At 52.1% G+C, this 26,936-nt stretch overlaps 1 protein-coding gene across 1 annotated transcript; it reads right to left on the reverse strand.

Annotated features, from left to right (window-relative positions):
* Positions 1 to 4,885: 4,885 nt before the first annotated feature.
* EXOSC10 (exosome component 10) lies at positions 4,886 to 26,258 on the reverse strand. The gene is made up of 25 exons (XM_032863391.1): positions 26,061 to 26,258; positions 24,113 to 24,249; positions 22,202 to 22,325; positions 20,770 to 20,874; positions 20,256 to 20,421; positions 19,986 to 20,100; positions 18,613 to 18,688; positions 18,298 to 18,408; positions 17,687 to 17,830; positions 16,987 to 17,177; positions 15,847 to 16,003; positions 15,559 to 15,707; positions 15,329 to 15,379; positions 14,597 to 14,708; positions 13,049 to 13,099; positions 12,846 to 12,924; positions 12,654 to 12,760; positions 10,732 to 10,827; positions 10,334 to 10,408; positions 9,060 to 9,147; positions 7,949 to 8,022; positions 7,310 to 7,481; positions 6,424 to 6,482; positions 5,689 to 5,765; positions 4,886 to 5,036 (listed from the first exon to the last, which is right to left on the reverse strand). The coding sequence occupies exons 1-25, from the start codon at positions 26,238 to 26,240 to the stop codon at positions 5,006 to 5,008; spliced, it is 2,727 nt and encodes a 908-aa protein (XP_032719282.1). The 5' UTR covers positions 26,241 to 26,258; the 3' UTR covers positions 4,886 to 5,005.
* Between the last annotated feature and the right edge of the window lie 678 nt (positions 26,259 to 26,936).

The raw sequence follows: 26,936 nt of genomic DNA on the forward strand, positions 1-26,936 counted from the left end.
CGGGGCGCGGGCCCGGGACTGCAGGCCGCGCGGAGCCGCAGCACAACGGGACCAGCTCCGCCCGCCGCCCGTGCGGCAACCTAACGCGGCCGGCGGGGCGGGGCCCATTCGTAGGGGGCGGGACCCAGTCCAGCCAATGGAGGCGCGAGCGCGGGCGCACGGCGACCCCCGAGGCCCCGCCCCCGCCGGCAGTCGGAGCGCGCTCATTGGCTGCCGGTGCAGAGCGCGGTGCCCAGTGGCTGGGGCGGACCGTCCGTCGGCGGCAGCAGGGTAGTGCGGCTCGCTCCGAGGGGCCACGTGGGGGCCGGGGCCGGGCGGCCGGGCCCGGGTTCCGGCTCGGGGCGGGCGGGACCGGCGGAGGGAATCCGGGTATGTCCTGGGGTACGGCCCCGGCTGGGGCCCTGCCCCGTTTCTGGGGTCCGGGAGGCGCCGAGGGCCGCAGAGGTGCCCGGCGCGGACTTTTCCGAGCGCTGGGACGAGAGGGCCGCCGACTTGAGCCTTCGGGATGCGGAACCCGGCGCGGGCGGCTGCACTGGTCGGCGCAGAGTTACGTTGTTGCGCCGGGGCGGTGGGGTAGGATGGATCTCTCGCCGCGACCCTAAACGTGGCTCCTTGCTGGACTTGAACGGAGCCTGTGGCTCGGCCAGGGCGCACTGAGGGTTTTTATGTACTTGAGGACCAACACAGCTCCCTGACTTTAGGGAGATCTAGCCATTTTCTCTGGATTCTCCGACCCGTGAGCCCTGCGGCTGCTGGAGAAGGAGTTCTTTTCTAAACGAGTTTCTAAATTTACCAGCCGTGTCCCGGAAGAGGCCAACACATGCATATTCAGCAACAAATAAGACTGGCACACTTTTTTTTTTTTCAAACACAAATGGCTTTGCTCTTTGAAGGGTGGGCGGGAACGTGCTGTTTTTAGAAAAATGTCAAGGAACTTCTCTGAATCAAATTAAGCATGCTAATTACCAAATATTAAATGCTAATTGCTCTATATGCATAGTTCTTCGCATGCCAGGGAAGGGAGAGGAGACTGGGAGAAGCTACTGGGGACATGACAGGGATGTTTTTGACTGACAGTTCTGCAGCCTCCACTTGGAGGTGGGAAGCATGTTCTCTGTAAAATCAGGTGAATAACACACGAGTGTTTATCATGTAGCCCAAGCCGCAAGGCTTACAGCAACAATGTGTCTCGGTTGACTTGAAGCTCCTTAACCAAGACAATAGAAGAGTTGCTAGGAGATGTCTCATAGGGAGCGGTTTCTGGACCGAGGTCATTTGGGTAAGATACAGTCAACCCCTCTGTCCTGCAGGCTTGCCTGGGTTCAGTCCAGTACTTCCTCCATCAGGACATTTACACCTCTGAGCTGTGATTGCCTGTTCACTTGTGTGTCCCCTGAACCAGACTGTGAGCTCGATGAGAGAGACTAGGGATGGTGTCCCTAGCCGGCAGCACTGGAGAGCAGGCTGAGTTGGCGCTGGAGGCCCCGGGCGCTGGTCCAGGCACTTCGTAGTCAGCTGTCTTGGCCTTCTTCCAGGGATTGCACAGCCGAGACCAGCCTGGGGCCCTGGCATTCCAGGGGCGCTGCAAGGCGGGGGCGGGGGCAGCGGAAGATCGAGTCCACCCATCCCATTCCTCCTGCAGGCTGAACAAAGCTGCTCCAGCACATATATCCTCAGAGGAGAAGGACCATCAATGACACCTTTTCCCTTCCTGTAGAGGAGGCGAAACCACAGTTCTGGCCTCAACAGCAGCAGTGAATGGGATCTCTGGGATGGTGTGGAGCAGCAGTAGCTCAAAGCTTCCCGGCCCAAAGAAAACAAAGGCCCTGAATAAAGTGCAGACAGGAAAGTCCCTAGATGTCCAGGACCATGATCCCATGTATGTCACTCAGCTTCAGATCACAAGGAACAAAGGTGGTGGTTGTGTCAGAAGTAGCTGGCTAGCGCGACAGCCCAGTTACGTTCACAATGGATACGGGACATCAGGATGGAGAAACCCAAGGTACAGAATGAAACGTTTCCCCGAATTCAGACCCACGTGCATTTAAGATTCAGTCGCAAAGCATTACTGTCTAGTGGGTCAACTCTCCCAGCTGGTAGTGTGCGGCTGACTCACCCACCGGGAGAGGGGAGAGGTGGGCGCAAGGCTGCTGTGGAGGCCGAGATGGCAGCGGGACCACTGCAGGGTGTGTCTGTCGCCGGAGAGACTCTGCAGTTAACACCCGAGTCCTGTGTCTCAGGTACTGTGTTCAGCCAGGCAGGCTGTGAGTGGGAATGAATTTGGCCACGGCATGGGATTGCTTGGTTGAAAATGTTTTTGGCAAGCTAAGGTGCCACGTGCAGCAGTGTGGCCCTGGAGCAGAGAGCCCTCCTCCTCCATTCTCTCTCTACCCCCAACCCCACTGACCCTGCCACACCCTCTCCCGGGGCACAGCAGCAGTCCTCCCTGGCGCAGAATCCCCGAGCCTTTTGGACTGACACAAGGCCCTTGGGACATTCACGCATCCTCCCAGGGCCCTGGGGATCCAAGCGCTCTCCCCACAGCGTCAGACTCCAGTGGACGCAACTACAGCTGTTCTCCAGACATCCCCAAGGCTCTTGCCTCCATCCCGTGGCTCCGTAGTTCTGGACTTGTGGTTTTGGGGACTAGGAAAATTTCAAAAACACGTTTGGGGGTCGACATCAGGTGGCCAACTCTTTCTTTGGCAAGGAAGGACATTTAAAAAGATCTCAGCTAGTACTGTCTGTGGTCTCCCCATCTTTTTATTATAAAAGAAACAGAAAACACTGACACACATTTCCAAGTCGAGGACAAGGAATCCCCTTACCTCTCTAAGAAACTTAACATACGGTCTTTGTTCTTAGGTCGGGTCCGGTCAGTGGTGAGCCCTCTGCGGGCCACTCAGCAAAGGCCTGGGGTGCATAGCCCTGCTTACCCAGTGGTTCTCAGACTTGAGCCACCAGGGGAATCATCTGGAGAGCTCGCTGCACCCGGCTTCCGGGGCCGCTCCCTCCTGGTTGGCGGGTGTGGGTGGAGCCCGGGGTTCTGCTCCCAGCAGGTCTCTGGCAGGAGCCCACACTTAGCACTAATTACAAGGTTCTCTGGACTTTCTCCCTTACTCTTCAAGGTTGAACCCAAATGTACCTTTCGGGAAGCCTCCTCAGGCCATCCTCAGTAGAAAATCATTTCTCCCTCTTCAAAATTCCCATCTATTCCACTTTTTTCTTTTTTTTTTCAACAGCAGAGACTCTACATGGCAGATGGCTTATTGTGTCTCCGTGTCTGTTCTCTCCCAGCTCTGCACCAGAACCCTGCATGTTTAGGGGCCTGTGGACACTGAAATGATTTTCCCAGTAGCCTTTACTGTGGCACGTGACTATGTGCTGGCTGATGGGAAGTGGACACAGGCCGTATCCCTTTAAAGGGAGACTGCGTGTGCCTCTCTTCCCTTCCTTCCAGCTGACTGGAATGCGGACGTGATGGACGGAGCTAGGCCAGTTACCGAGCCCATGAGGTGGAAGCCCTGGGTTCCAGTGGAGGCTGGTAGCGCCACAAGTAAGGGCCAGAGTGAGAACTGCCAGTCGCCGCGCTAGCTCTGGACTAACTAGGACTGGAGAGAGAGAGAAAAAAAACTTCTGTTTTGCTAAGTCACCAAGAGTCTGGCTTTTCTGACAGTTGCAACCATTCTAGCCCCAACTAGTCCAAACTTCAGTCCGCTGGGGCCTAGGCTGTTCTCTGCTGTTCTGTGTGACTGGCTGCGCTCTGGCAGCCGAGCGATGTCTGGGTTCACAGCCCCTCGGGGAGCCGCACACAGCCAGTCCTCTCAATAATCTGCGAGAAGAACGTCTAAGAAAACAGGCTCCTCATTTGAGTATTTGTGAAAACAGGGGAGCCTGGGTGGCTCAGTGGGTTAAGTCTCTGCCTTCAGCTCAGGTCATGATCTCAGGGTCCTGGGCTCGAGCCCCACATCGGGCTCTCTGCTCAGCGGGGAGCCTGCTTCCCCCCACGCCCCCCCCTGCCACCACCTCTCTGCCTACTTGTGATCTCTCTGTCATATAAATATATAAAATCTTAAAAATAAATAAATATTTGTGAAAACAAAAATAATGGTATTTTGTGCTTTCTGAATTTAATAGCCCATTCCAGGATTAAAATCAAATAGAATTCTGAAGAAATTCCATGGTACATTAATACATAAATGGAAATCTAAATGTTCAAAAATGGTGGCGAGCTACGAAGTTTAGAAGGAGAAAAGACAAAAAAACTTTTACAGTGTGAAAAACTGTAGAAACATAAATCCAAGTCTGAAAATGAGTCGACACGTGGTACAAAGCCTTGACACCAAGGCGTGGAAGTTTCTCTCTCTGTGGCGAGATTACCAATCATGTGGTTTTTCTTGTTTCCTCATTCCACCAATGAACGTGCTATGACTTTTCCAACTGGGGAAAACGACATTAAAATACTTTTCCAAATCGGGGAAAATGTTAAAAAGAAACAAAAAGGAGTGAGACAGGAACGGCAGAGAACCCCGGCCCTCCGGAGGTCACGGCTGGCTCTAAACCTTCAGCAGCAAATCTTCCCGAGAAGGTCCGCACCATGCGGCCTCAGTGGCGTGACCTGAGGGCACGTGGAGGAGGTCAAATGGCCCCAGGACCCCTGGAAAGGGAGAGTCAGTGCCCCGTGCCTCGTGGAAGCCGCCCTTTTCTGAGTCTCCTGTGACTGAGTCTCCTGTGACTCACACCCTCTCGGGGGTGATTCTGGGCTCCCCCAGAAATCTCAGTGTCCTCAAGGGCGCACTTACCCCCAGATGGCTGAAGCCCAGGCTCTGAGCGGGGTGGGGTCTGTCCTCTCCCTGCCAGCCCTGAGATGGCAGCAAAGGAAAAGTCTGGAATCCGCTTTCTTCCAAGATTATTTTTAATGGTTTCAAAAGGGGTCCGTACAAAAAGCAGCAGCACCACCCAGTGCTTCCAGTCCTCTGGGGAGTTCCAAGGGTCTCCTCTGCCTCTATCTCTTTGGCCAGCTGTGCCTGAAACCCCTGCAGAGACAGATGTTGTGAAAACAGAAGAGCCACTTCTCCCAGTCTGGCTGGAGGTTTGCTCTCAGCCGCTTCGCAAAACGCTGCAGACCTCAGTGATGGGCAGCTGGGGTGGCATGGTTCATTCGGGGCCCCTGGAGAACTGAGCGTGGCAGCAGCGTGTCCCCCACACTCTGGCAGACAAAGGGGGCTGGGGAAGCACTCTGCGGCCCCAGGGTGGCTGTGCTCGCCAAGACCGAAAGGCAGCTTGCCTCCTCACCAGGCCACCCCCTTGGGGTGAGTCCTCTGGCTTTAGGCTCTGGTCTGAGCATGAAGGTTTCATGTTTTTAACAAAATATTCTTAAATGACAAGCCACATTTCCTCACTGATTTTTTTCCTCCCTCATTCCTCAGAAATGGGAAGATCTGGGAAAACTCCGAGTCCGTCTGCTCAGAGGGGACCCTGGGAAGCTGTACGGTAGTAGGCAGTGAGGGATGGGAATCTTGAGTCCTCGGACGCAGGGACAGTTGCTGGGGAGGATGGCCCTTGGCAAGGCCCTCCCCTCCTACTATCTCAGCTGCCCGACTGACAGAGAGGGATCTGGTCGAGAGAGGCTCTCTGAGGCTTTCCACCTGGGCCCTCTGAGCCCATACGCTGGCCTCCCCCACGTACCTGTCTGACTTTCCGGTTGGAAAGGACATGCTTTTGTTTCCCACCGACTGCTTAAGTTTTTTGGGTGCAACGCATTTCTGAAAAGATAAAGAGCCATTTCAGTGGAGGGACAACCTGACCACAGGACACATGCAGGAAACCCCACAGGAGCCCAGCCGGCCCGTCCAAGACTCCAGTACCACTGGTGTGCCTGGTTTTCTGAGAACTGAGCCTTTCTGGGTGCTTCTGAAGGCAAGGCTGTCCACAGGGGCTACCAACGAAGAGGAGGGCTCCACACAGGTCTCACCCTCCGGATGCCAAACCTGCAGCCATGCTTGGCTCTGGCTGGCAGCAACACCCACGGGGGCAGAGGCAGGCCTGTGCGGGCCCCCGAGGGAGTGTCTATGGCCTACAGCTCATCCCCATGGCAGCCAACAGCAAACACCCCTTCAAACCACATGCCAGCCCTCAGAGCCTCTTTACAAGTTCCTTTTTTTATTGCTGGAATAGCTGATGGGTATTGTCTGTACTCGAGGAGAGATGAGGTGAGGGAAAGGATATGCCGAGGGAGAAGACTCCCAGCCGGGCCGCCTTCCCAGCAAAGGCAGAGGGAGAAAAAGCACCATGAGCAGGCGAGAATTCTCAAGATTTTACTGTCTTTTTAATGGTATCTTGTATTTTGCATTTGAATTTGGAATCAAAGCCTAGTTGACATACACGATCCTGTTAGTTTCACAAGTCAAGTGTATTTCTTACCTTGCCGGGCTGGGTCTGCTTATTTGGATCGAACTGGGAAGGTTTCGCTTTGCTGTTTCCTGGAAGGTGAGAGGAGAGAGACGCCAGTGAGCATGTACGGGAGTCGATGTACCCACAGGGCTGCCCGCAGGGCCGGCGCACAATGTTCAGGAAGGGTGGGCTGTCAGCTCGCCACCCCTGTAGGAGGCTCGGGGACTCGGGCTGACGTCAACTCATGTGTCGTGTCCCCATGGGAAAGGGCAGCCCGAACACCAGGCTCATCTCTCACAGATCTATTCCCAGCTCACGGGCAGGTGGCTAGAGCACTAGCTCCTCTTACACCAAGGCCATCCAGTCTGGTCTCTGTGTGCCCGTCAGGAAGTGCCACCGGCAGTCTCTTGGGCCCTGGGGTGACGACTGTGCCCTGCTTTTTCTCTCTTCAAAGGGACATGTTGCCAAGGAGGCCGCTCTGCCGCCAGGAGTGCCATCCACAGCCCCTCCAAGGCAGATGAACTCTCACCGGCTGAGACCAGAGAGCCCCCCGCCCTGGGCTTCAGGTTTCTTCCCAAACTCCTTGCCGTGTTTGTATGTCTGTCTGAGAAAATGTGTGTCTGGGCCCGAGCTACTGTGAGGAAAGATGGAGCCGCTGTTAGAGGGAACGCCACCTTGCACAAGGACCAGTGTGGCCCTGGCGAGGCAGCTGCGCCCAGGGTGGGGGTGGGGGTGGATGGGTGGCACCTGCCAGCCCGGCACTGCCGAATCCCTGCACGGCTCTCGGAGAGCCTGGGTGACAGCTGTGTCTTTCTCGGGCTTTGTCTGTGCCTAGCTCACGCTTTCTTTCCTCCACAGCTTCCTCCCTCCTAACAGGGCCAGATGTTCCTTAAAGGGGCACCAGTCCCGGCCTCACCAGCAAAAGCCTTGAAATCTGACTTGCTGTAGTCATAAGGGGTGAAATCTTTTTCTGGTGGATCCGGGTCTTTTGGCTTCTTGGAAGTTTTGAGTCGTTTCTTCTCTTGTTTCTGCTCTGTGGTCCTCGGGTCACTTGTGGTTCGCTCTCTCTTCTTGGCGGCGCTCTCCAGCTGTAGGGTGAGCACACCGTGGGAAGGACGCACGGGAGGGGACGCGACAGCCAGGCCGGCGGCCCCTAGGCCTGCCGCACCTGTGGGCTCGGGGACGGGACGGGGAGAGGAGTGCAGGCGGCTGGGAGCCTGGGCGGGGCTAGCGCCCGGTGGGACAAGCTCCTCTGTGGAGAATGGCATCAGGTCTTTTACGAAAAGGCACAAGAGGCTTGGATATTCGTGGCCTCAGGGCCTCGTCTACCACGGGAGTCGGCACGGTCTATTTACCATAGATTCATCACAAAGAATCATCTAAGAGGAATTACAAGATAAACTTTTCTGAGGTAAAGGAAGCAGGCACTGACTGACAAGCCAAGATGGACAGGACAGACGCAGAAGTATTTAATCTGAAGCGCAGGACAAGCCCTCCTGCCATGACCAGGGGCTTCTTTTTTCTCAAATGGGAAAGCAGAAGGGCCGGCACGTACGGCAGCCTGCTGTCGGACAGACGCGGCCTGCTCCGCGGTTGCCTTGTACTCCTCCTTGGCCTGGTCCCGCGCGGCTGCAAGAGAGCACGGCCTGTGGAGCTGCGGCCCCAGCAGCCAAGCCTCCCTCCTCACCTGGCTGCCACGGCCACTGCCACGGTCCCAGTCTCCCACGCTGCCCGCGCACCCCGCCCCCAGCCCCTGCAGCTCAGGCGTGGAGGTTCTGCCCACACGCAGGCTGACAGCCCACCTGCCCCTCCCCTGACATCCCGAGCCTGACCCCGAGCAGCCGGGGGGCCGTTGCTCTGAGGGGCCGCAACCCAAACATGTCAAAGACCAGAACAAAGCCACTTCCCCAGCCGGCTCCTCGTGCGCTCTCACTCTGTTGCTGGCCACCCTCTTTTAGTTGTTCAGGACCCGCCCTTCTGGCCCCCCTGGACCCCTCCTCCTCTCTCGTGCCACACACCACTCGTCATCAAGTGCCGTCAGGGTCACTACGGGGTGCACTGGCTTCGGGCCACTTCTTGCCCCCTCTGCTCCCGTGCTGGCCGAGCCGGTAGCCCCTCACCTGGCCTCCCACCTTCGCCCTCTTTGCTGGGCCCTCCATGGTCTTGGAGCGAGCTTTTCTGGTTGGTGCAGGCCACTGCTCCGCTCAGACCCTCCATAGCTTCCCGGGCCACTCGGAGTACAAGCCACGTCCTTATAACCGCCCTGCTCTCCCCCCCATCAGGCACACTGGCCTCCTGGCCACTCCCTGAACATGCCCAGACAGCAACTGCCCCCGGGGCCTGGGACTCGCTGGGCCACCAGTATGGACCACTCTTCCCCTAGAAGCAGCCCGTTTTTGCTCCATGTCACGCTTATCCGACTGCCTTCTCTACACATGGTGGGGAAGCAGCACCCGGTCCCCGCGGGAGGGCCAACTGCCGTCAGAAAGGACAGACGTTTATGGGTGCACTGCCCGCGACCCCCCGGGAAAGGTAGGCTCCACGGGGCGGGGCCTGGGCTTTGTTCACGGCCGTACCGGCATTCTGTGGAACAAACAGAAGCATGTGCGAGGCCTGCTCTTTGGCAGACGCCCCAAGGGGCCGAGACACAAGGAGCCGAGGGCTACCTGTTTGCTCCGCCGCCTTCTCCTTGGCCATTTCTTTAGGTCCTTTGTGTGTCTGCACCTGGCTTGCCAGCTTCCAGCGGTTGCTGATCTACAACGAAAACAAACCAAACGAAAACACTCCAAAACTCAGCCACTGAGGAATGCTTCATTTTTTTTTTTAACGAGGGGATGCCGGGCATACTAACCTAGTGACGACGCACATTTCTTAGTCATAAATTCCAAATCTCGTGACACACAAAACAGAAATCTCGTGCTGGCTTTGTGTATAAAATACTCATTGAGAAAGACCAAGCACAACTGGGTTCCGGGCCTGGAGCCGGACGCCGTCCTGTCCGTCCTCTCATTCAACCCTCCCGTAATCCTGGGACAAAGGCACCTTCGTCATCCCCGCTTGGAGATGGGCAGCAGGCTCAGAGAAGCTAAATGATCTGTCTGGGGGGACACGGTTAGCAAATGGGGGAGCCAGGCTTCAAGGCAGGACTCCTGGAGTCTGGTGTGCTGCTGTCTGATACCACATCTGCCTGTGGCGCGAGAACACGTCTCGCTGGTATCGGGCAGAAGCACGTAAGGGACACGTGGTTGAAGGGCCACGACCCGTGAGAAGAAGAGAAGGCAAAACCATCCGACTCCCCATTTCAGAAGACAGCAGGCTGACCACTAGCGACAGGGTGCAAGCCCGTCACGGTTCTGGCCTGACCCTCACTGCCTAAGGGAAGAGCCGGGTCGGGGGGGAAGAGGGAGCCAGGGTCCCCCCACCCCACCCGATCAGAGCAGGCCGTCCGTGCAGGAAGGAAGAAGGCTTTTAACAATTACCACGCTGACCCCCACAAACATCTCACGGGGCTCCAGGGAAAGGGCTTCCTTATTCTATCCCTAATACTGCTAAAAACAAGCCAGACGATAGAAGACAGAGTGTTTTACAATTGAAGCTGTCGCCGGTGAGAGCCTTAAAGTAAGATATTCCCACATGAAAACGCGTCAGGCTGAACACCTAACACCCGGGCCCTTTGCTACGTACAAACTAAACTTCAACTAAAAACCAAACACAAAAACCAAAGACCTGTTTCTTAAAAGGTTCCCAGAGGCTTCTGAAAATCAGAAGGAGTCCCGGCCCCTCTCTCCAGAAATGCTTATTTGTATTTATATAGAAAGTGTTTTTTGTGTTCGTTTTCAGGAGCCTCAAGATGGGCTTAGGACAGAACCCTAGTTCAGATAACTCAGAAGTCCCCTTTCCTGAGAAAGTCACTCGTGGAAAGGGTGACCGACACACTTACTTCGTAGATTTTTGACGACGGATCGAACTTGGCTGCCTGAGAAACGTGAGCGCGGTGCTCGAGGGAAGGCAGGAACTGGAGAAATGGAAGCAAACAGTCGTTCGAATGCGCTCAGGCCCTGCACGGCGGTGTTTTGGGGGGCTTCATCGTGGGAGGCCTGATTCGGAGCATCCGCCTGGCCACCGCTCACTGGCACACGTGTGGGGTGTCCTTGCTGGGTTGTCTGAGAACACCCCGACTCCACCCCCACCCGGACACCAGGGACAGCTGACACACGCTGGACTCAGGGGCTGCTCTCCCCAAAGACCGTCAGCAGCTTTTCCAGGCGGGAGGCCCCTAGAAGCTACAGAAAGCTCTGCCTCTTCTGTCTGCCCTGAACACTCGCAACGCCTACTCACCATCTTAAATGGATTTTCGAAAGACGCCATTATGTTCTGGGCTTTCTTCTGGGCAACCGTTAATGGGCTCTTCCTAGTTTCTTCGGCACTAGGCTCCTACAGGGACAGAAAGTGAGCAGCTTATCCCATCATCATTCTGCGGCATTACGATGCGAGCAAGAGAATGATCGTAACAGCAGTAAGAAGGGGCGCCGGGGTGGCTCAGTCGGTTGGGTGTCGCCTTCGGCTCTGGTCATGATCCCGGGGTCCTCGGATCGAGTCTCGCTTCCAGCTCTTTGCTCGGTGGGGAGCCTGCTTCTCCCTGTGCCTGCTGCTCCCCCTGCTCCTGTTCTCTCTCTCCCTGACACATAAATAAATAAAATCTTAAAACAAAAAACAAAAACCAGTAGAATACCAGCTAACTCTTTAGGTCTCTCACGCGTACAGGGCTCTGTCACACCCTGTGACGGCACCCAGGAGGGCTTTTAAACACACATTTATTGAACCAGTGAACTGAACTATGTCCTTACAACTTACGAGGTAGGTAGTGTTATTCTCACCATTTTACAGATGAGGAAACTGAGGCGCAGAACGCTTAAGTCTTCCAGAGCCTGACAGCGAACAGGGGCAGAATGAGGACTCCCACCCAGGTCTGTCGGGCTCCAGAAGTTGAGGTTATAAGGAGACATTCACAAATTAAGAATTATAAACCGTTGTGGGGGCATCAGGGCAATTATGCGACTGGATGTTGTACAAGTGGGTTCAGAATGTGTGCTATCCTTCTGCTTCCTCCGTGGTGACGGTCCCGCCACACAGAGCACGGGGACACCACTGCCTCTGTCAGCCAGAGTGCACGCTTCTGGGCTCACATGGCCCGAAGTTCACACTCCTTTTTTTAGCTGCCGATTCACCTTGCTCGCTTAGAGCTCCCGGACTTCTCTGCTCACGAATTACTGAAGCAAGACCCAATCTAAATGTCTGTGATGACGTGAAAAAGAAAGTCAGCTCTGAGGTAGTACATTTTGCGGGCGGCATGGCGCCTTCCCGGCGCTGGGCCTGTGCTCTGGTGTGAAGGACGGGCTGTGACCCCTGATCCTGGAAGCTTCGGACCCGCCCAGACGTTTCCCTCGTGAACAGCTGCTATGCCGGAGACTATCTTTATCCAAACGCATCATATGCCTGCTTCTCTTTCTTCACAGAAATTATGATTTTTCCTTTAGCACATCTGTTGTGTGCACCCTTCAGAGTTTTCTCTGTGTGCTTTCCTTTCACGCTGGTCTCTGCAGCGCACACCCATCTGGACCAACGCCGCACCCGGGTCCTGCTTTCCCGAAGAGCCTGTAGTTGAAGCCCCGGCAGAAACGAGACACCTGCTACGCAGGACAGACCGGGATAAGCTCTGTCACAACCGGGTGTGGAGTCCGGGACTGGACAGAGCCACTGCCTAGCACGGCTCAGCCCCCCTTTGGGGACGTAAGTTCCCACCCACGTACCAGTGCCCTCCTGCCTTGCTCGTCACTCTCTCAGACACCGCGTGGAGAAATGCTTTTCTAAGCTGCCTCTTTCCCAGCCCGAGCCCGTGCCGGTGGTGCTGGCGGGTGCTGCAGAGGGACGCGCAGGGTCCCTGCAGTCGAGCCCAGCGCTCAGCCCGCGCCTCCCTGGCGGCTGCAGGGGAAGGTCCCGCTCCGGAAGCACTGCGGCCCACGCCATCCTCCCTGCTAGGCATTAGCAAGCGTCAAGATGTCAACCCTTCCTTGGGCCTTTCTCCACACGGAGCTCCACCCACCTCCAGCGGACTGCCCGCAGATCTGTCTCCACGCCTGTCCCCACGGCTGCTGAGTGCTACCTCTGCTACAATCGATGCAGCACTCCCGGCAGAAACTCCTGACAGGTCTACGCCGCCCCCCACCCCCGCACCCCTGCCCGTGTTTCCTAGCACTCACGTTAAACAGCGTGATGACGGCAGTAGCGATAAGGCATCTGGTATCTGGCAGGGTCTCCTCTCTTTGGTCGGGGAAGAGGCTTGCCTGTTTCTGCGCTGGCGCAGGCCCTAAAGGGATGAAGTCAGTAAGGTCAAAGCCTCATGGAGAGTGCGGAAGGCAGTTTCCAGAACGTTCCAGAGACCTCTACATTACCGTTGCTGGGGATGACAGGGTAGCCATCTGAAGAGGCGTGGGAGCAGTCGTGGGGTCCGAAGAGAACATTCTCCAATCTCTGCAGCAGAAAGTAAGCAACAGCCCTCATAAAGGACTTGCAAGCATGCGGAAGCTTTCTGCCGCTGTGCTGCGGGCTCCCGACTGGTGCCCTCCCCCAGAAGACAGACGACACAGCACTCTACCTCGGGACCAGGCAGCGGGCCGCTCTTCCGCACGCCAGCTGCAACTTCAGACTGAGGAGGAAAAATAAAGAGCACCTGAGGAACGGCGCCCCAGCTCGGCGACCGCACGTGCCTCCCCCAGCGCGGACTGCGGCCCTTCACCGGATGGGTTTTACGAGAGCCCAGTGTTGTTCTTTCGTCCTTCAGCCCATACAGTGCCTGGCACTATTATCACTTAGTGCTCAGTCATACTTGTTGAAAGAAAGAATGAAATCCTTGATCGTGACCAGGCACAATGCAGATTTCCAAGAGCCTGAAAGGGCTTCTCCTCTAGGAACCAGGGTTTCTCTCTTTACTTGGCCCCACTGTAGAGCTAACACAAGATTCTTTTAAAAAAATTTTTTTTTTTTTTAAATACTGTCTTTTTTTTTTTTTTTAAGATATTATTTATTTGACAGATCACAAGTAGGCAGAGAGGCAGGCAGAGAGAGAGAGAGGAGGAAGCAGGCTCCCTGCTGAGCAGAGAGCCCGATGTGGGGCTCGATCCCAAGACCCTGGGATCATGACCTGAGCAGAAGGCAGAGGCTTTAACCCACTGAGCCACCCAGGCGCCCCTCTTTTAAAGAAATTTTAACGGGAAGACTGAAATATGTTTATCCTCAGTTTCTTCCTTATCATCCTAAAGGAACTGATTTTAAGTCTTCCTGGATCCATACTCTTTCCAAGAAAATCCCAAATACAATTTACCAATATTACTACTGAGGCAACACAATGAAAAACTGTCCCCCAAATTAAAATTGAATTGGGTGGCTCAGTCAGTTAAACATCCGACTCTTGATTCCAGCTCAGGTCATGGTCTCGGGGTTGTGAGATCGAGCCCCATGTTGGACTCGGTGCTCAGTGCAAAGTCTGCTTGAGATTCTTTTCCCTCTTCCTCTGCCCTCTCCCTTGACGGTGCACACACGTGTGCCCTCTCTTGAATATAAATAAATGAAATCTTAAAAACAAAAACAAAAATGAGGAGCTTTAGCTTTTGATAATCATAAAGCAGACACGTTGGGACGCCTATGTGGCTTAGTTAGTTAAGCGTCTGCCTTTGGCTCAGGTCATGAACTCAGGGTCCCGGGATCAAGCCCTGGTTTGGGCTCCCCGCTTACCTGCTGAGCAGGGAGCCTGCTTCTCCCTTCCTCTCCTTTTGCCCCTCCCCCAGCTCTCTTTCTCTCAAATAAATAAAATCTTAAAAAAAGGTGGGGGGGGTGCCTGGGTGGCTCAGTGGGTTAAGCCTCTGCCTTTGGCTCAGGTCATGATCCCGGGGTCCTGGGATGGAGCTCTCTGCTCAGCGGGGAGCCTGCTTCCCTTCCTCTCTCTGCCTGCCTCTCTGCCTACTTGTGATTATCTGTCAAATAAAAAAAAAAAAAAGGAAAAGACCTGTCTAGTGGCTTTCCCAAGCCCCATTATTTTCTTGGGATTTTATAGAATGGAGACCAGATCATGTACGGGGGAGACCGTGGGGGCCAGCAGACACAACAGGTCCGCTGGGCTGGAACCTTCAGCAGCAAAGCTTCCTACCTTGAGCAAGGGCATCTCCCGGGCCTGCTGGATTAAAAGATGTATCTCATTGAGCTGCTGCCGCACAAGAGGTGGGACAGGGTTACAGCAAGCTATGATGCCCTGAGGTTCCCTGAAGACAAGAAAGCACACACTCAACTCATCTTGTAGGGACACAGCTCCCCCACAGGCTTCCAGATGAGAACAGAGCGCTACAGCTAGGGTGACGACCTGGGAAACGCGTGCCCAGCGGGGCGGTCTGGGCCTGCGGCATCCCTGTGTGTTCTCTGTGGCCCCAAGCTTGCTGCTGGCGCCGCCGGCAGCTCGCCTCGGGCTAACTGGGAGAGCTGGGAGGAGCCCCACAGCTCTGCGGAGCCGCAGCACTGCACCAGGCTCAATGGAAGACAATGAACCTGGGTTCCTTGCTTATCCTCCAGTTAACATCAGAGAGCGTTCAGAACCGTCACGTGTCTCGGTTTGGAACCGATGACAGCTGCGAGACTCTGAGATGCTTCCCTCCCTTCCCAGCGGATGCTGGCGGCTCAGACGTGCCCTGGGTCTCATCTGAGGCAAGGCCGCTGAAATGGCTGCAGCTCAGAAGGTCTAGTTCCTGCAGGGCAGCCCCAGGGCACGGATTCTGGACTTGTGAACTTCCTTAGAACACAATCTATTGAGTCAACAGCCTTGAGGTATGAAGATCAGAGAAGCTGCTCTGAGGGATAAAATGTCTCTACGGAGAAAGTCGGGACTCACTTGGGCAGTTCTTCCGCGACCTTCAGCATCATGTGGTTAGGCAGGACATATCTGGAATAAAACACACAGTGCGATGGCCTTAGAGTCTGCCAGCCAGCCCCGTTCAAGGCTACAGCCTGGGGGAAAACGTAACCAACTTCCACGGTGAAGAGAAAAAAGCCATTATTTCCTCGCTACCTGAGCGGCTTGCTCTAGAAAGCGGATATTAAAAGAACGTCTGATCCCCTTACCCATAACTTTCATCCTCCCTACGAGCCGTTTTATCCCTCCAGGCAAACAGCAGCTGAAAGGCTGTCAGCTGCTGGGTGTTGAGATGCTTCTTCTGCTTCCTGTACAGTTCAAGATAGGACTCGTCCGTGAAGATGGGCTTGACGAATTTCTGCCAAATATTATTACAGAATAGTCAAGATCAGTGGGGATCCTAATCGTGCCCTGGGCTCTTCAGAACGTGCGGCTCTTTTCAGAAATGTGAGGGACAAAGAGAAGCACCAGGGCCTGGGTGGAGACAGAGGCCATACCTTAAGGCAGATGTCCCTGCTGCGTTGCCACACGACCTGCAGCTGCACGGGCTGCTCGTTGCCTCGCTCCCACAGCTCCAGCCGCATTTTATCATAGATGTAAAGCAGGTAATGGGTGTCGTCCCGGGCGTAGTGGAGCATTTCCTCGGGCAGAGGTCTGGGATTGCAAGGAAGGAAATGATTTTGCGGCTTACCCCTAGAAGCGACCACGTCACCTGTCTGCTCTGTGCGTGCGAGGACTCTGGGTGCCTCTGATTATCACAGCCAATACTATAATTATATCTCTAGTCCTGAAATCTTAATGGGACAAGCCTGTCTTCACAGCTGGGGAGAAAGGGCAGCAGGGTCACAATGCAGTTGAAAAGCGGGGCCCTGCCATCCTGAGTTTGAATCTTAGCTCCGCACACCTATCCTTGGACCAGTCACGTAAGCTCACTTTCCTCCCTGGTGAAGTGAAAGACCTCACAGGCTGCTGTGGGGACCACCGTGCACAGCACCCCGGGAGCTCTCAGCACAGTGCTCGGCCCATGACAGTGGATAAATGACAGGGAGTGGCTTTCAGACTGTCAGTTTTCATCTTCTGTCTGGGCTTTACCAGATTCTCTTTAGAAATTCGGAAATGCTGAACTGGAGGGAAGCCGAGAGGCTTCTTCAGACAACAGCTGCAACCTCAGGGAGGAAGCCTGACAGCAATCTAGCAGGGCCCAGACTCCAGAAAGAGCGGCAGGACCCCGCCGCCACGCTCTCACACCACAGTTCCCATGTGCTATAAGGTGCAAGCTTATGTCCCTCAGAATTCCCCTGAAGCTCTGGGAGATCATCACCACACACACACACACACACACACACACACACACACACCCTTCCCTACCAGGAAGTTTCAAACGAGACACTGGCAGGGACACAAATACTGACATGGCATGCCTCTTCCAACCACTATTTCTGTGATGCGTGGGAGCCCAACACGTGCTCCACGTGGTTGCCCTAAACCTTCCAGTCGGGCTTCTGCTGCTGCCCACAGCTGCAGGACAGACCGGTGCCAGGCAAGCCAAGGTGCCACCATGGTCACCACCCGCACGTGGGTCTGTGTGGCCAAGAGGCTCAGGAGCAGCCGCCCGCCTGTGCTCATCAGGCACACACCGTATTCTCCAGTCGGCCAGCTGGTACTGCTTGTTCGACTCCACACCGCAGTAGAGTTTCAGGAGATGGTCCAGGGAGTGCCGGCCCAGGTTCAGGAGGCGTGCAGCCTGATGGGTATCAAACATATTCACTACGTACAAGCCGAAGTCTTTCTGGAGCCATTCGATGTCCGAGTCAGCACCGTGGAAGACCTGGAAACACAAGCGTTCGTGAGCCACCATGCGTTCAAGGCCACTCGTGCTCTGGAATGAACCTAGCCTCTAGGTTAGTATGACGCTGGAATCAGAGGCCAGAAGGAAGGTTAAGATGAGTTCAGTTTTAAAAGCTTCTTTTCCTTTGGACCAACAGCCTTACAGGCTCCTAACTGCACACTCTTAAAGTTTGAAATGGCTCCCAGCCAGTGATTCTGAAAAAGCAGCTCTCCTAGCTTCAAGGGTGGTCATTAAGTGCAAAGGATCCTGATGGCCCGGGCTCGCTGCAGTCATCAGGAACATGACGGAATGTTCCTCGGGGTGGTAACGAGCCACAGTTTAAGCTGCTCTAATTGGGGCTTAGAAACAAAAGCGGTTTAGTGCGTGGGGCCGGGATGTAGATTACAATGATTTCTTCCAACTTCACCAGGTCTCTGTTGAAATAATGGAACAGTAAACAGAACAGCACTTAAATAGGCTCACAGGCAAGAGCTACAGGAGGGGCTGACCTTGACGATGGCGGGGTCTGTGAGGCTCTCGTTGAGAATGTACATGTCGCTGCGAAGCTCCAGTGTGTCCACGATGAAGTCTTCCGTTCGGGTGGAGATCTGCATCAGGCAGGTCAGGCCCAGGAAGCTCCTGTACGAGTGGTGCTAACTCCCGGAAAGAGGGAGAACAGGGAAAATGGATCACACCAGGCTTTCCTTGACTGATTTTGGGGGGGCAGCTACAAAAGCAGCTCTACGACTAATCCGTTTTTGCCAAACAGCAGCAACAACAGCAAAAAACCAAACCCAGATCTGTTAGTCTTTTTATTTTTTTATTTTGTTTAATTTTTTTTCAAGATTTTTATTTATTTATTTGACACAGAGAGATAGATCACAAGTAGGCAGAGAGGCAGGCAGAGAGAGAGGGGGAAGCAGGCTCCCCGCTGAGCAGAGAGCCCGATGTGGGACTCGATCCCAGGACCCTGAGATCATGACCCGAGCCGAAGGCAGAGGCTTTAACCCACTGAGTCACCCAGGTGCCCCCAGATCTGTTACTCTTAATTTTATATTCCTCAGGTAGGGAGTAACTCGTAGAAAATGTAGAATTTCACTCCACATCATTCACAACTTACCTCTAAGTCTACCGCGAATTCTTGGCAAGTCAAGAGCTTTTCATTGAGTTCCACCAGCTCATCCAGGGAGGACACGAAATGGCAGGGCGTCTCTGCCACAGGCCTGTATAACTGGGGCACCGAAGCACAGGCAGAAAAAGAGAGGAGTGTTCAGAATCACCCTTCACTAGAGCATAAAATGCATCAGGAGCTCAAGAGATGACCTGACATTGCAACCTTTTACTGTAAAGTCACTTAAGAAAAGCCCAAATTGCGTTGATTTGGTTTTTCCTGGGTTCCTCGGAGAGTGTCCATGAACGAGGTCTAGGTGCTAACCTGAGGCTGTGGCTTTTGCAGGACTGAATCCGGTGGAGTGAAGTGATCCAGCTCATACTGATAAGGATGTGCAAACCTGAAAAAGTGAAAAGAAAAAGAAAAATCCTTTTGCTGAATTCCGTGGTTCAAGGAAAAACAACTGCTTTAATCCAATGTGTGAAAACAAATGAGCAGAGGCCATTGTGAAAATATTTTATCGCCATAAAAAGTACCATGATTTTAATAATTCAAGGGCATCAAAAAAAAAAATCAGGTCCAACTGGTTTACCCTTACAACATGATCACTAGAGATCTACCCCTCTGTAAGGATGTGAGCTCTTATTTCCAAACACTGCACGGCTGCCACCGTGGAGGATACAAAAACGTACAACGGGGCGCCTGGGTGGCTCAGTGGGTTAAGCCTCTGCCTTCGGCTCAGGTCATGATCCTGGGGTCCTGGGATCGAGCCCTGTGTCGGGCTCTCTGCTCAGCGGGGAGCCTGCTTCCCTCTCTCTCTCTCTGCCTGCTGCTCTGCCTACTTGTGATCTCTCTCTCTCCCTCTCTCTGTCAAATAAATAAAAAATCTTAAAAAAAAAAAAAGTATAACGTGCAGTTCCTTGTGGTCTGGCAAACAGACCTGTGAGGTCAGAGAGGACGGGGCCCATATCGCAGTTGGTCAGATGCCAAATGCTCTATGTTTTTTATTCCTCTATCATCCACTTGCATAAAAATCCCAAGTCTGTGAGTTCGTTGAGGGCAGGAGCGCCTCTCATCACCTCTGTTTCTTTAGCACTTGGCCTGTGGCCTTGCAGTGCAGAGCTGGGCCCGAAGGAATGCTGCCCAGCCAGACTGTGGCTACATGCGAGAAAAAGACCAACGCTAGCCGAGTCTTACCACCTGCTTCCTTCACGCAAGGTCTATTTGTATTTGTCTATTTTAAGCAGTTTTTTTTTTTTTTAAACAGATGCTTATGCTGCCAGTGAAAAACGCCTTTTCTTTGCTGAATTGACTAGGGGTCCCTACCTCACTGTTTGGAGTCCCCACCTGCTAAGAAAGGCAGAATGGCAGGGAAGGAGGACCGTTTTAAGGAAACCTGGGGTTTCAGGTTCTGGCTGTGTGGGAAGGCAACATGGCACCCCTTGTTTTGTCTTTACATCTGGACAAGGGGGGGCCAGAGTGACCGCTCCCTCTCAGGGCTGCCGTGAGTGAGGGTTACCCGGGACGCCGCCCGGGCTGGTCCTCCGCAGGTCCTCCGTGAACACAAAGAGGAGATTTTACCGATCGGTTGTTAGGATAAGGATAGCAATCACCCATTCCTCACATTCTTTGTTTACACTGATTATTTTACAAACATGAAACTGAGGGAGAATGTAGAAAGTTCAACAAATACTTACATGTCCTGCTCCACCTGCTGGGTTCTCTGCTGATGGATGAAATCTGCCAGCGCAGGGGGGACGTCCAGGTCTTCCGGCCGGTCCTGCGGGCGCTCCCTCCTTTCTTTAGAGAGTGCTGGAGACCCAAGCAGACACAACCCCACCATCACAAAGAGGTGAACCCACTCACAGCTTGCCTAGTTACGGAGTGGGTCGGTGGCTCCTTTTGAAGAAAAGAAGGTGGGAGGGAGACATCTTCCCCTTTCCTGAAGCAGAGTTCGCATGCCTTACCCTGAGGGAGGAGTTTCTGAGCATTGGGCTTGATGAAGATCTTGGGAAGAAATGGAGTGTTGGAGTTGTCGATCTTCTCTCGGAATTTAAGCTGAGGCCGGACGATGTTTTTTGCATGAAGCAACCGGAAAGTTTCGGATTTTGTTTTTTTGCTATACTCTCCTGCCTATGGTAACAAATACAAAGACTTTTATAACACAGCCACTTGATGAATTAGAGAAATAAATTCCAAAAAAAGAAAAAAAGAAAGAAGAGAAAAAAAAAGAAAAGTAAATTCCCATTTGTAAATGGGAATGCCCTTCCGAGGGCATTCACTGAAGAATGTGCATGTGTGTGTGTGTGAGAGGTTGTGGGGTGGAAAGGAGACAAGAGGTCATCAGGCTGTGAGAACAAGTTAGGCAACGGCCAGTTTGGCATCCAATAAATCAGAAGAGAAGTGCATAACAGGATGGGCAAAGGCCTTATTACAAAGCTGACCCTTGAAGCTCTAGTTGATTGGCAAAGAAGCCCTCACCTTACGGTTCCAGCTGGACACTATCGTTTTGGGAACCTGTAATCCTGCCGGGAGGACAGGCTGTTGATTCTTATTCACACCTGATGCTTTATCCAGTAAAATACCCTAAGGGCAGAGGATGTCATAGGTTAGTATCTTCCTCTAAGGATTAACAGGTTAATTACCTAAAATTCTTAAGAAACAGATTCAAGAGAATTACGTGTGAGAACATATATATACGAGGGAGCCATCCCAAGTAATTAAAGCATTATTTGCTCAAAGACAGGGCAGTAACTGGCGACTCCCCACCCTCGATAAAATCCCTTTACCGCTCTCAGTTGGGCTGAAAATTAAAAAAATGATTCAACAGTGGGATGTGGCCCACAGAAAGAATATAAAAGACCCTAGATTGCACCTATGAAACACAGAAGGATGGTACTCGGACAGTGAAGGGGGTTCTAATCTACTCTTCAATCGAAGCAGGGGTGCGGTATCAGTTTGGGAATCCAGGTGACAAAGAGTAGCATGGTAGGACTTGAAATCATAAAATATGAGAAACTGCTGAAAGACCTGTGGGCATCTAGATTATGGAAGAGATGACTTCAAGGACAGGAGACCAAGACTGAAACATCGGCAGGACTGTCACATGGTTGAGAGTTAGTTTTGTTTTGGATTAGCTCTATGTTTTTCTGTAAGTTATGTTCTGCTGCAGAATCAGGTCTAAGTAGACAGTCAGCTAGATCATACGATACACATCTCCTTCCAATCATGCGAGTCAGGCTGTTTAGCAGATTGTAGATAACAGTTTAAAAAAAAAGGAGGGGCTTAATTTTGGTTGGGCTCTGCACCCAGAGGCCTCTTCTTTTGCAATACAAAGAGGGATTTGCAAATCTGGAACGCAGATTTGTAATAGGCCTCCACTGAGTGGTGATAGGTTGAAGTCATATATTTGAAGACAACTGTGTTATCTTTGGGAAAAAGAAGCCAATTGTCAGAAAGGGAATGTTGTTGGAATAAGAAATGCTAAGCTTTTCATTTCCTCAGATGCTGGAGTTTCTTTTTACATTTTAATAATATAAAAAGTTCTTCATTTGTTAACTATCTTTTTTTTTTTTTAAGATTTTATTTTTAAGTAATTTCTGTGCCTGATGTGGGGCTCAAACTCACAACCCCAAGAATAAATGTCATCTGCTCTTCCAACAGAGCTGGCCCAGAAACCCCATTTGTTAATTATCTTAAGAGTAATGTGATGGGGCTCCTGGGTAGCTCAGTCGGTTAAGAACCTGCTTTCGGCTCAGGTCATGATCCCAGGGTCCTGGGATCGAGCCCTGCATTGGGATCCCTGCTCAGTGGGGAGTCTGCTGTTGCCCCTGCTGTGCTCTCTCACTCTGTCAAATGTAAAAAAAAAAAAAAAAAAAAATCAGAAAAAAAAAGAGTAAGGTGAAACACTCACCACTCTTTCCAGAATGACATCATTGGTATCAACTAGTAAATCAAACTTGTCCTCCAACTCGGTCACTTTACTTCGGTCCTTAATGTTGCTTCGACACCCATGGTACTGCATTACCCTACTCATACTAGGAAGGACAGGAAAACCAAGGTTACTTTGTAAACTTGTATTCATTTGTTCCCAATCTGGGAGAAAGCTTGAAAGGTTTGGCTCAGACTGTTTTATATATATATGTGTATATATATATATATATATATATATTTAAGATTTTATTTGTTTTAGAGACACAGAGAAAGAGAGAGAGAGAGCGTGTGTGCACAATAATCAGGGTGAGGGTTAGAGGAGGAGGGAGAGAGAGAGAATCTGAGGCAGATTCCTTGCTGATCCTGGAGCACGACACAGGGCTTGAGCTCATGACCGAGAGATCATGACCTGAGCTGAAACCAAGGATCAGAGGCTTAACTGATTGCGACACCCAGGTGCAACTCCTCCCCAATACTTTTTGATCCAACTAGTGTAAGGGCCTGTTTAGCCAGAGCAGCTCCATCCTGACCCTGCCCCGCCCCCTTCAGGGACTTACTTAAAAACAAGTCCCGGAAACCAGTCCCAGGTAACAAAGCCTAAATACAAGGGTGGGTCAGGCCAGGTGGAAGTATCCAATTGGTGGGGACCATACTGTCTCCTAGCTACCAAGGAGTATGGGCCCCACCCTTTGGATGTCCTTTGGGCACCAATTCTGACCAAGGTGATAGGCTAGTTCAAATATCTACTATAGGGTAAACTGTAATTCAATTGGTCACTTATGTGTGACCTAGCAGGACTGTGCAGCTTTCTCTGTGTTACAATCTCATTGGTCACCTGTGCATGGCCAGGCCCAACCACATGGCCTTTGCCCTTAAAAGCTAGTCTGTAAAGAAGAGAGAGGTCGCCTCTTTGCAAGAGACAGCCCTGGCCAGTCAGTTTAATTCTCGATGCTTGGTGCAAAATAAAGCTTTGCTTGACCTTTGCTTTGCATCAGTCTTGCTCCTTTGACCATGGACCCAACACTAGTAAAACTTGCACCCTTATAGCAGAAACACTGCTATTTGTGTGGTTTTGGGCAATTTCCTAAATCTCACTAAGACTCCCTCTCCTCATCTGTTAGTTGAAGAGTTGGAAGAAATGACCTCAAAGCTTTCTTTAAATTCTAAAAAATATATCATACTATGTAAATAATATACTTTGCCTTCATAGCTTTATCATGAAATCTAAAACAGATGCTCTAACTCTGTCATGCAACAGTTAAACAAAATCACTGTTTGTGTACTATGTTCATACATTTATTAAAAAGGTAATACCCACGGCGCTGCAAACTGTGTGATAGAATCTTGGATCTAGGCTTTTAAGTCCCACTTTAATTCAGAAAGATTCACTGTCTACGTATAGGTGCAAAAGTTAATATATTTTTTAAAAGTTAAACTCAAAATTTACCAAATAACATTTCCCTGATCAAAATCCATTCTCTTTTAGAGATTTTTTTAAAAGTAATTTACACTCAAAATGGGGCTCAAACTCACAACCCCAAGATCACATATGCTCTACCTATTGACCCAGCCAGACACCTCCACTGTCTCATTTTTATATTTTATAGCTTTTCCTTTTTTTTTTTTAAAGATTTACTTATTTATTTGAGAGAGGCAGAGAGAGAGAAAGAGAAGTAGTATGTGGTGCCTGACTAAGGGTTCAGTCTCAAACCCTGAGATCATGACCTGAACTGAATCAAGAGTCAGATGCTTAATCAACTGAGCCACCCAGGAGCCCCTAGAGCTCTTTACAGCACAGAAAAATAGTTAAGAAAAAACAAATTTTAGGAAAAACTACCTATTTCTCTTCATTTATTTGTCTCAACATGAGAAAATCATATATAGTACTTACCACTGAAGCAATCTGTCTCCCTGTGTTTCACAAAATGCCTGGAAGCCAGGAAAACTTCGGTAGAAATCATACTCATCGCCAAACTGCGGTAGGCCCCCAGATGCCTTGGTGACTGCCACCACTGACCCGAGAGCAAACTGTCAAAAACCAGAAAAAACAAGCATGTTTCAAACATGGATCCCCATTCATTCAGCAACTCACTTTTCTCAAGATCTGCTACATAGGGGCGCCTGGGTGGCTCATGGCTCAGTGGGTTAAAGCCCCTGCCTTCGGCTCGGGTCATGGTCCCACGGTCCTGGGATGGAGCCCCGCATTTGGCTCTCTGCTCAGCACAGAGCCTGCTTCCCCCCCTCTCTCTGCCTGCCTCTCTGCCTACTTATGATCTCTGTCTGTCAAATAAATAAATAAAATCTTAAAAAAAAAAAGATCTGCTATATATAATACATTGTGCTAGACGGTGAATTTCATATATTCAACAAACATTCATTTAATGCTGATTTTACCCCAGGCTCTAAGGATACGATAGTGAACACAAAACCAAGTTTTGGAGCCTACATTCTTGTGTGAGTGGGGAGAGAGAGAACAAACGCATATATGACAAATATTCAAAACAGCCTGGGTTTATATCTTGGCTCTGCTACCTATTAACTGTGATCCTGGGTTAAGTTATTTATCTGGATCTTAGTTTCCTTCTCCAAAAAACAGGCATAATAAAAGTGACCATTCCATAGAGTTGTTGTGAGGATTAAATGAGCCAATAATATCACACTGGGTGGTGCCTGGTGAGCACATTAGCGCTTTTATTACTACTGTTCAAATTCGGGTCCATGAGCTTCTACAAGAATTCACTTCTGTGTTTTCATGTGGGCAACATCTAAAACAGAAGAACACTCTAGATCCTTTGCTGACCAAATTATAATGGCCACTGCCCACAACTGGACTTGTGTCTGTTTTCGTTAGTGCCAAGTAGTTCTCTATTTTAACTGTTGTGTGCTAATGAGAAAAAGTCTCAAGTGGCTGTCATAAAGGAATGATGGTCGGTCATGTGAAGGCCAAATGACATCACTGAGAGCTGTGTAATGAGTGTTTTTCAGAGGGAGACCAGAGAGAAAGGAGGTGGGAACTTGCCTTACGGTGGTGGACGCATGGTAGCTGGTGAGCAGGACCGCGACCAAATCAGGACCATGGCTAGTGGTCCAGGAACTACCAGAGTCAGAGCCAAACAAATGAATAATGACGTCGACTAATGATGATCCACCTAACTGAGTGGAGTTTGGGGGAATACGCAGTGCAAACTTAAAACATTAGTTTTCTGGTTTTGTAAGAGCTATGCATGAGGTGTTTAAACCTAGTTTTGTTTGTTCATATAAGGAGCATTACACAATCCCCTCAGTGTTCCTTTGAGGAGGTACTGATAAACGTTCTAAGGCCCTAGAGGAGGCCAGCTCGGTGGCAGCTGTAACAGGTGACATTAAACCCAGGGTCTGGGATTATGTAGGACTGCACCACAGGAAAAGGGGACCATCTTGGCCGCGGGAGCGGAGGACGCCGACTGGTGTGGCCTACAGCAGCCGAAGCCCTTCGGAGAGGTGATTAGGTGGCTCAGGCCTGGACCGGGACGAGGTCGGGAGGGCTGGGGGCATCAGGGTGACAAGGAAGCCCTTCCCACGACGCGGACACGGCTCTCCACACTCCATGCAGTTGCATGGACTCAAATGTGGGAACGAAGGCCCTGGGAAGCGTGGCGTCCCTCAGTGTCCGCGTGCGATCTCCGCCGCGGAGGGGAAGTGAGAGACCGTGCCCGGCCGGGGGAGCGGCCCCTCGACCCCCGTCCCGGGCTACGCAGCGGCGCGCGCGCGACCGGCTGGGCGGCCGCGGAGAGGGCCCGGGTCCGCTTCCGGCCGAATGCGGGCGGCTCCCGGTGCCTCCGGAGGCCCTGCGAACTCACCTTCACGAAGCTGTCCGCGTCCGGGAAGCCCGGCAGCACCATTTCCCCGTCGGGATTGGCGGCGCTCGTGGCAGTCGGGGCCTTTGGCTCTCGGGGGCTGGGAGGCGCCATTTTTCCCGGCCTGCACGGCTCTTCTCGCGAGAGTGCCTCAGGTCGACGCGACGTGTGCCCACCGCGCATGTGCAAAGTTGGTCTTTCTGGGGACGAGCTGGCGGGGTAGAGGGGGCGCGGTGAGAGTTAGTTATCCTCCCTGAGCTCCTCGACCGGGGGAAGTTTACATTTTCTCTTTAACCTCACATCTTATCATCTGGATAACCTTGTGATTTACGGTGGGACCCGGGGGGACCCAGTTAATCTCATTTTTAAGGCCAGCCTCTCCCAAACTCTTCTGGTGCCCGCCTCGCGCGCTTGATCTGGGCTCCTGCAATCAACTGATCCCCTCTCTCGGACATCGTCTGTCTTCTCCCTCGCCACTGGTTCATTCCTACCGGCCCACACGTATGCTGGCATCGCGGCCAACTCCAGAGACACGAAACATCACCATGCACCTTCCAGCCCCTTGCAGGCAAACTATTAGAGAAGGCATTACGTGCCCCGCAAGCTCACGAGCTCTCTCCAACCCCTCCAACCAGACGTTCCTGCGCGTTTACACCACTGGAAACACTCTTGCTGAGGCACCTATTGGGAACTCACACATTTGTGAAATAAATTCGGGAAGAGCTGTTCTGAGGAAGGCAGTTTTGGCAGCTCAGGCGAAGGTTGGGAAGTCTAGTGGGGTGTGGCCTTCCTCCTAAAATCAGGAGTGGCCCACCCTTAATTCATTTGGCTTAATAAGTGTGCAATAAATGGTAGCTGTTCCCGTTAGAGTATCCTGTT

The sequence above is a fragment of the Lontra canadensis genome, unplaced genomic scaffold (genome assembly GCF_010015895.1).
Source record: "Lontra canadensis isolate GAN:19392208 unplaced genomic scaffold, GSC_riverotter_1.0 scaffold25, whole genome shotgun sequence".
Lineage (NCBI taxonomy): Eukaryota > Metazoa > Chordata > Mammalia > Carnivora > Mustelidae > Lontra > Lontra canadensis.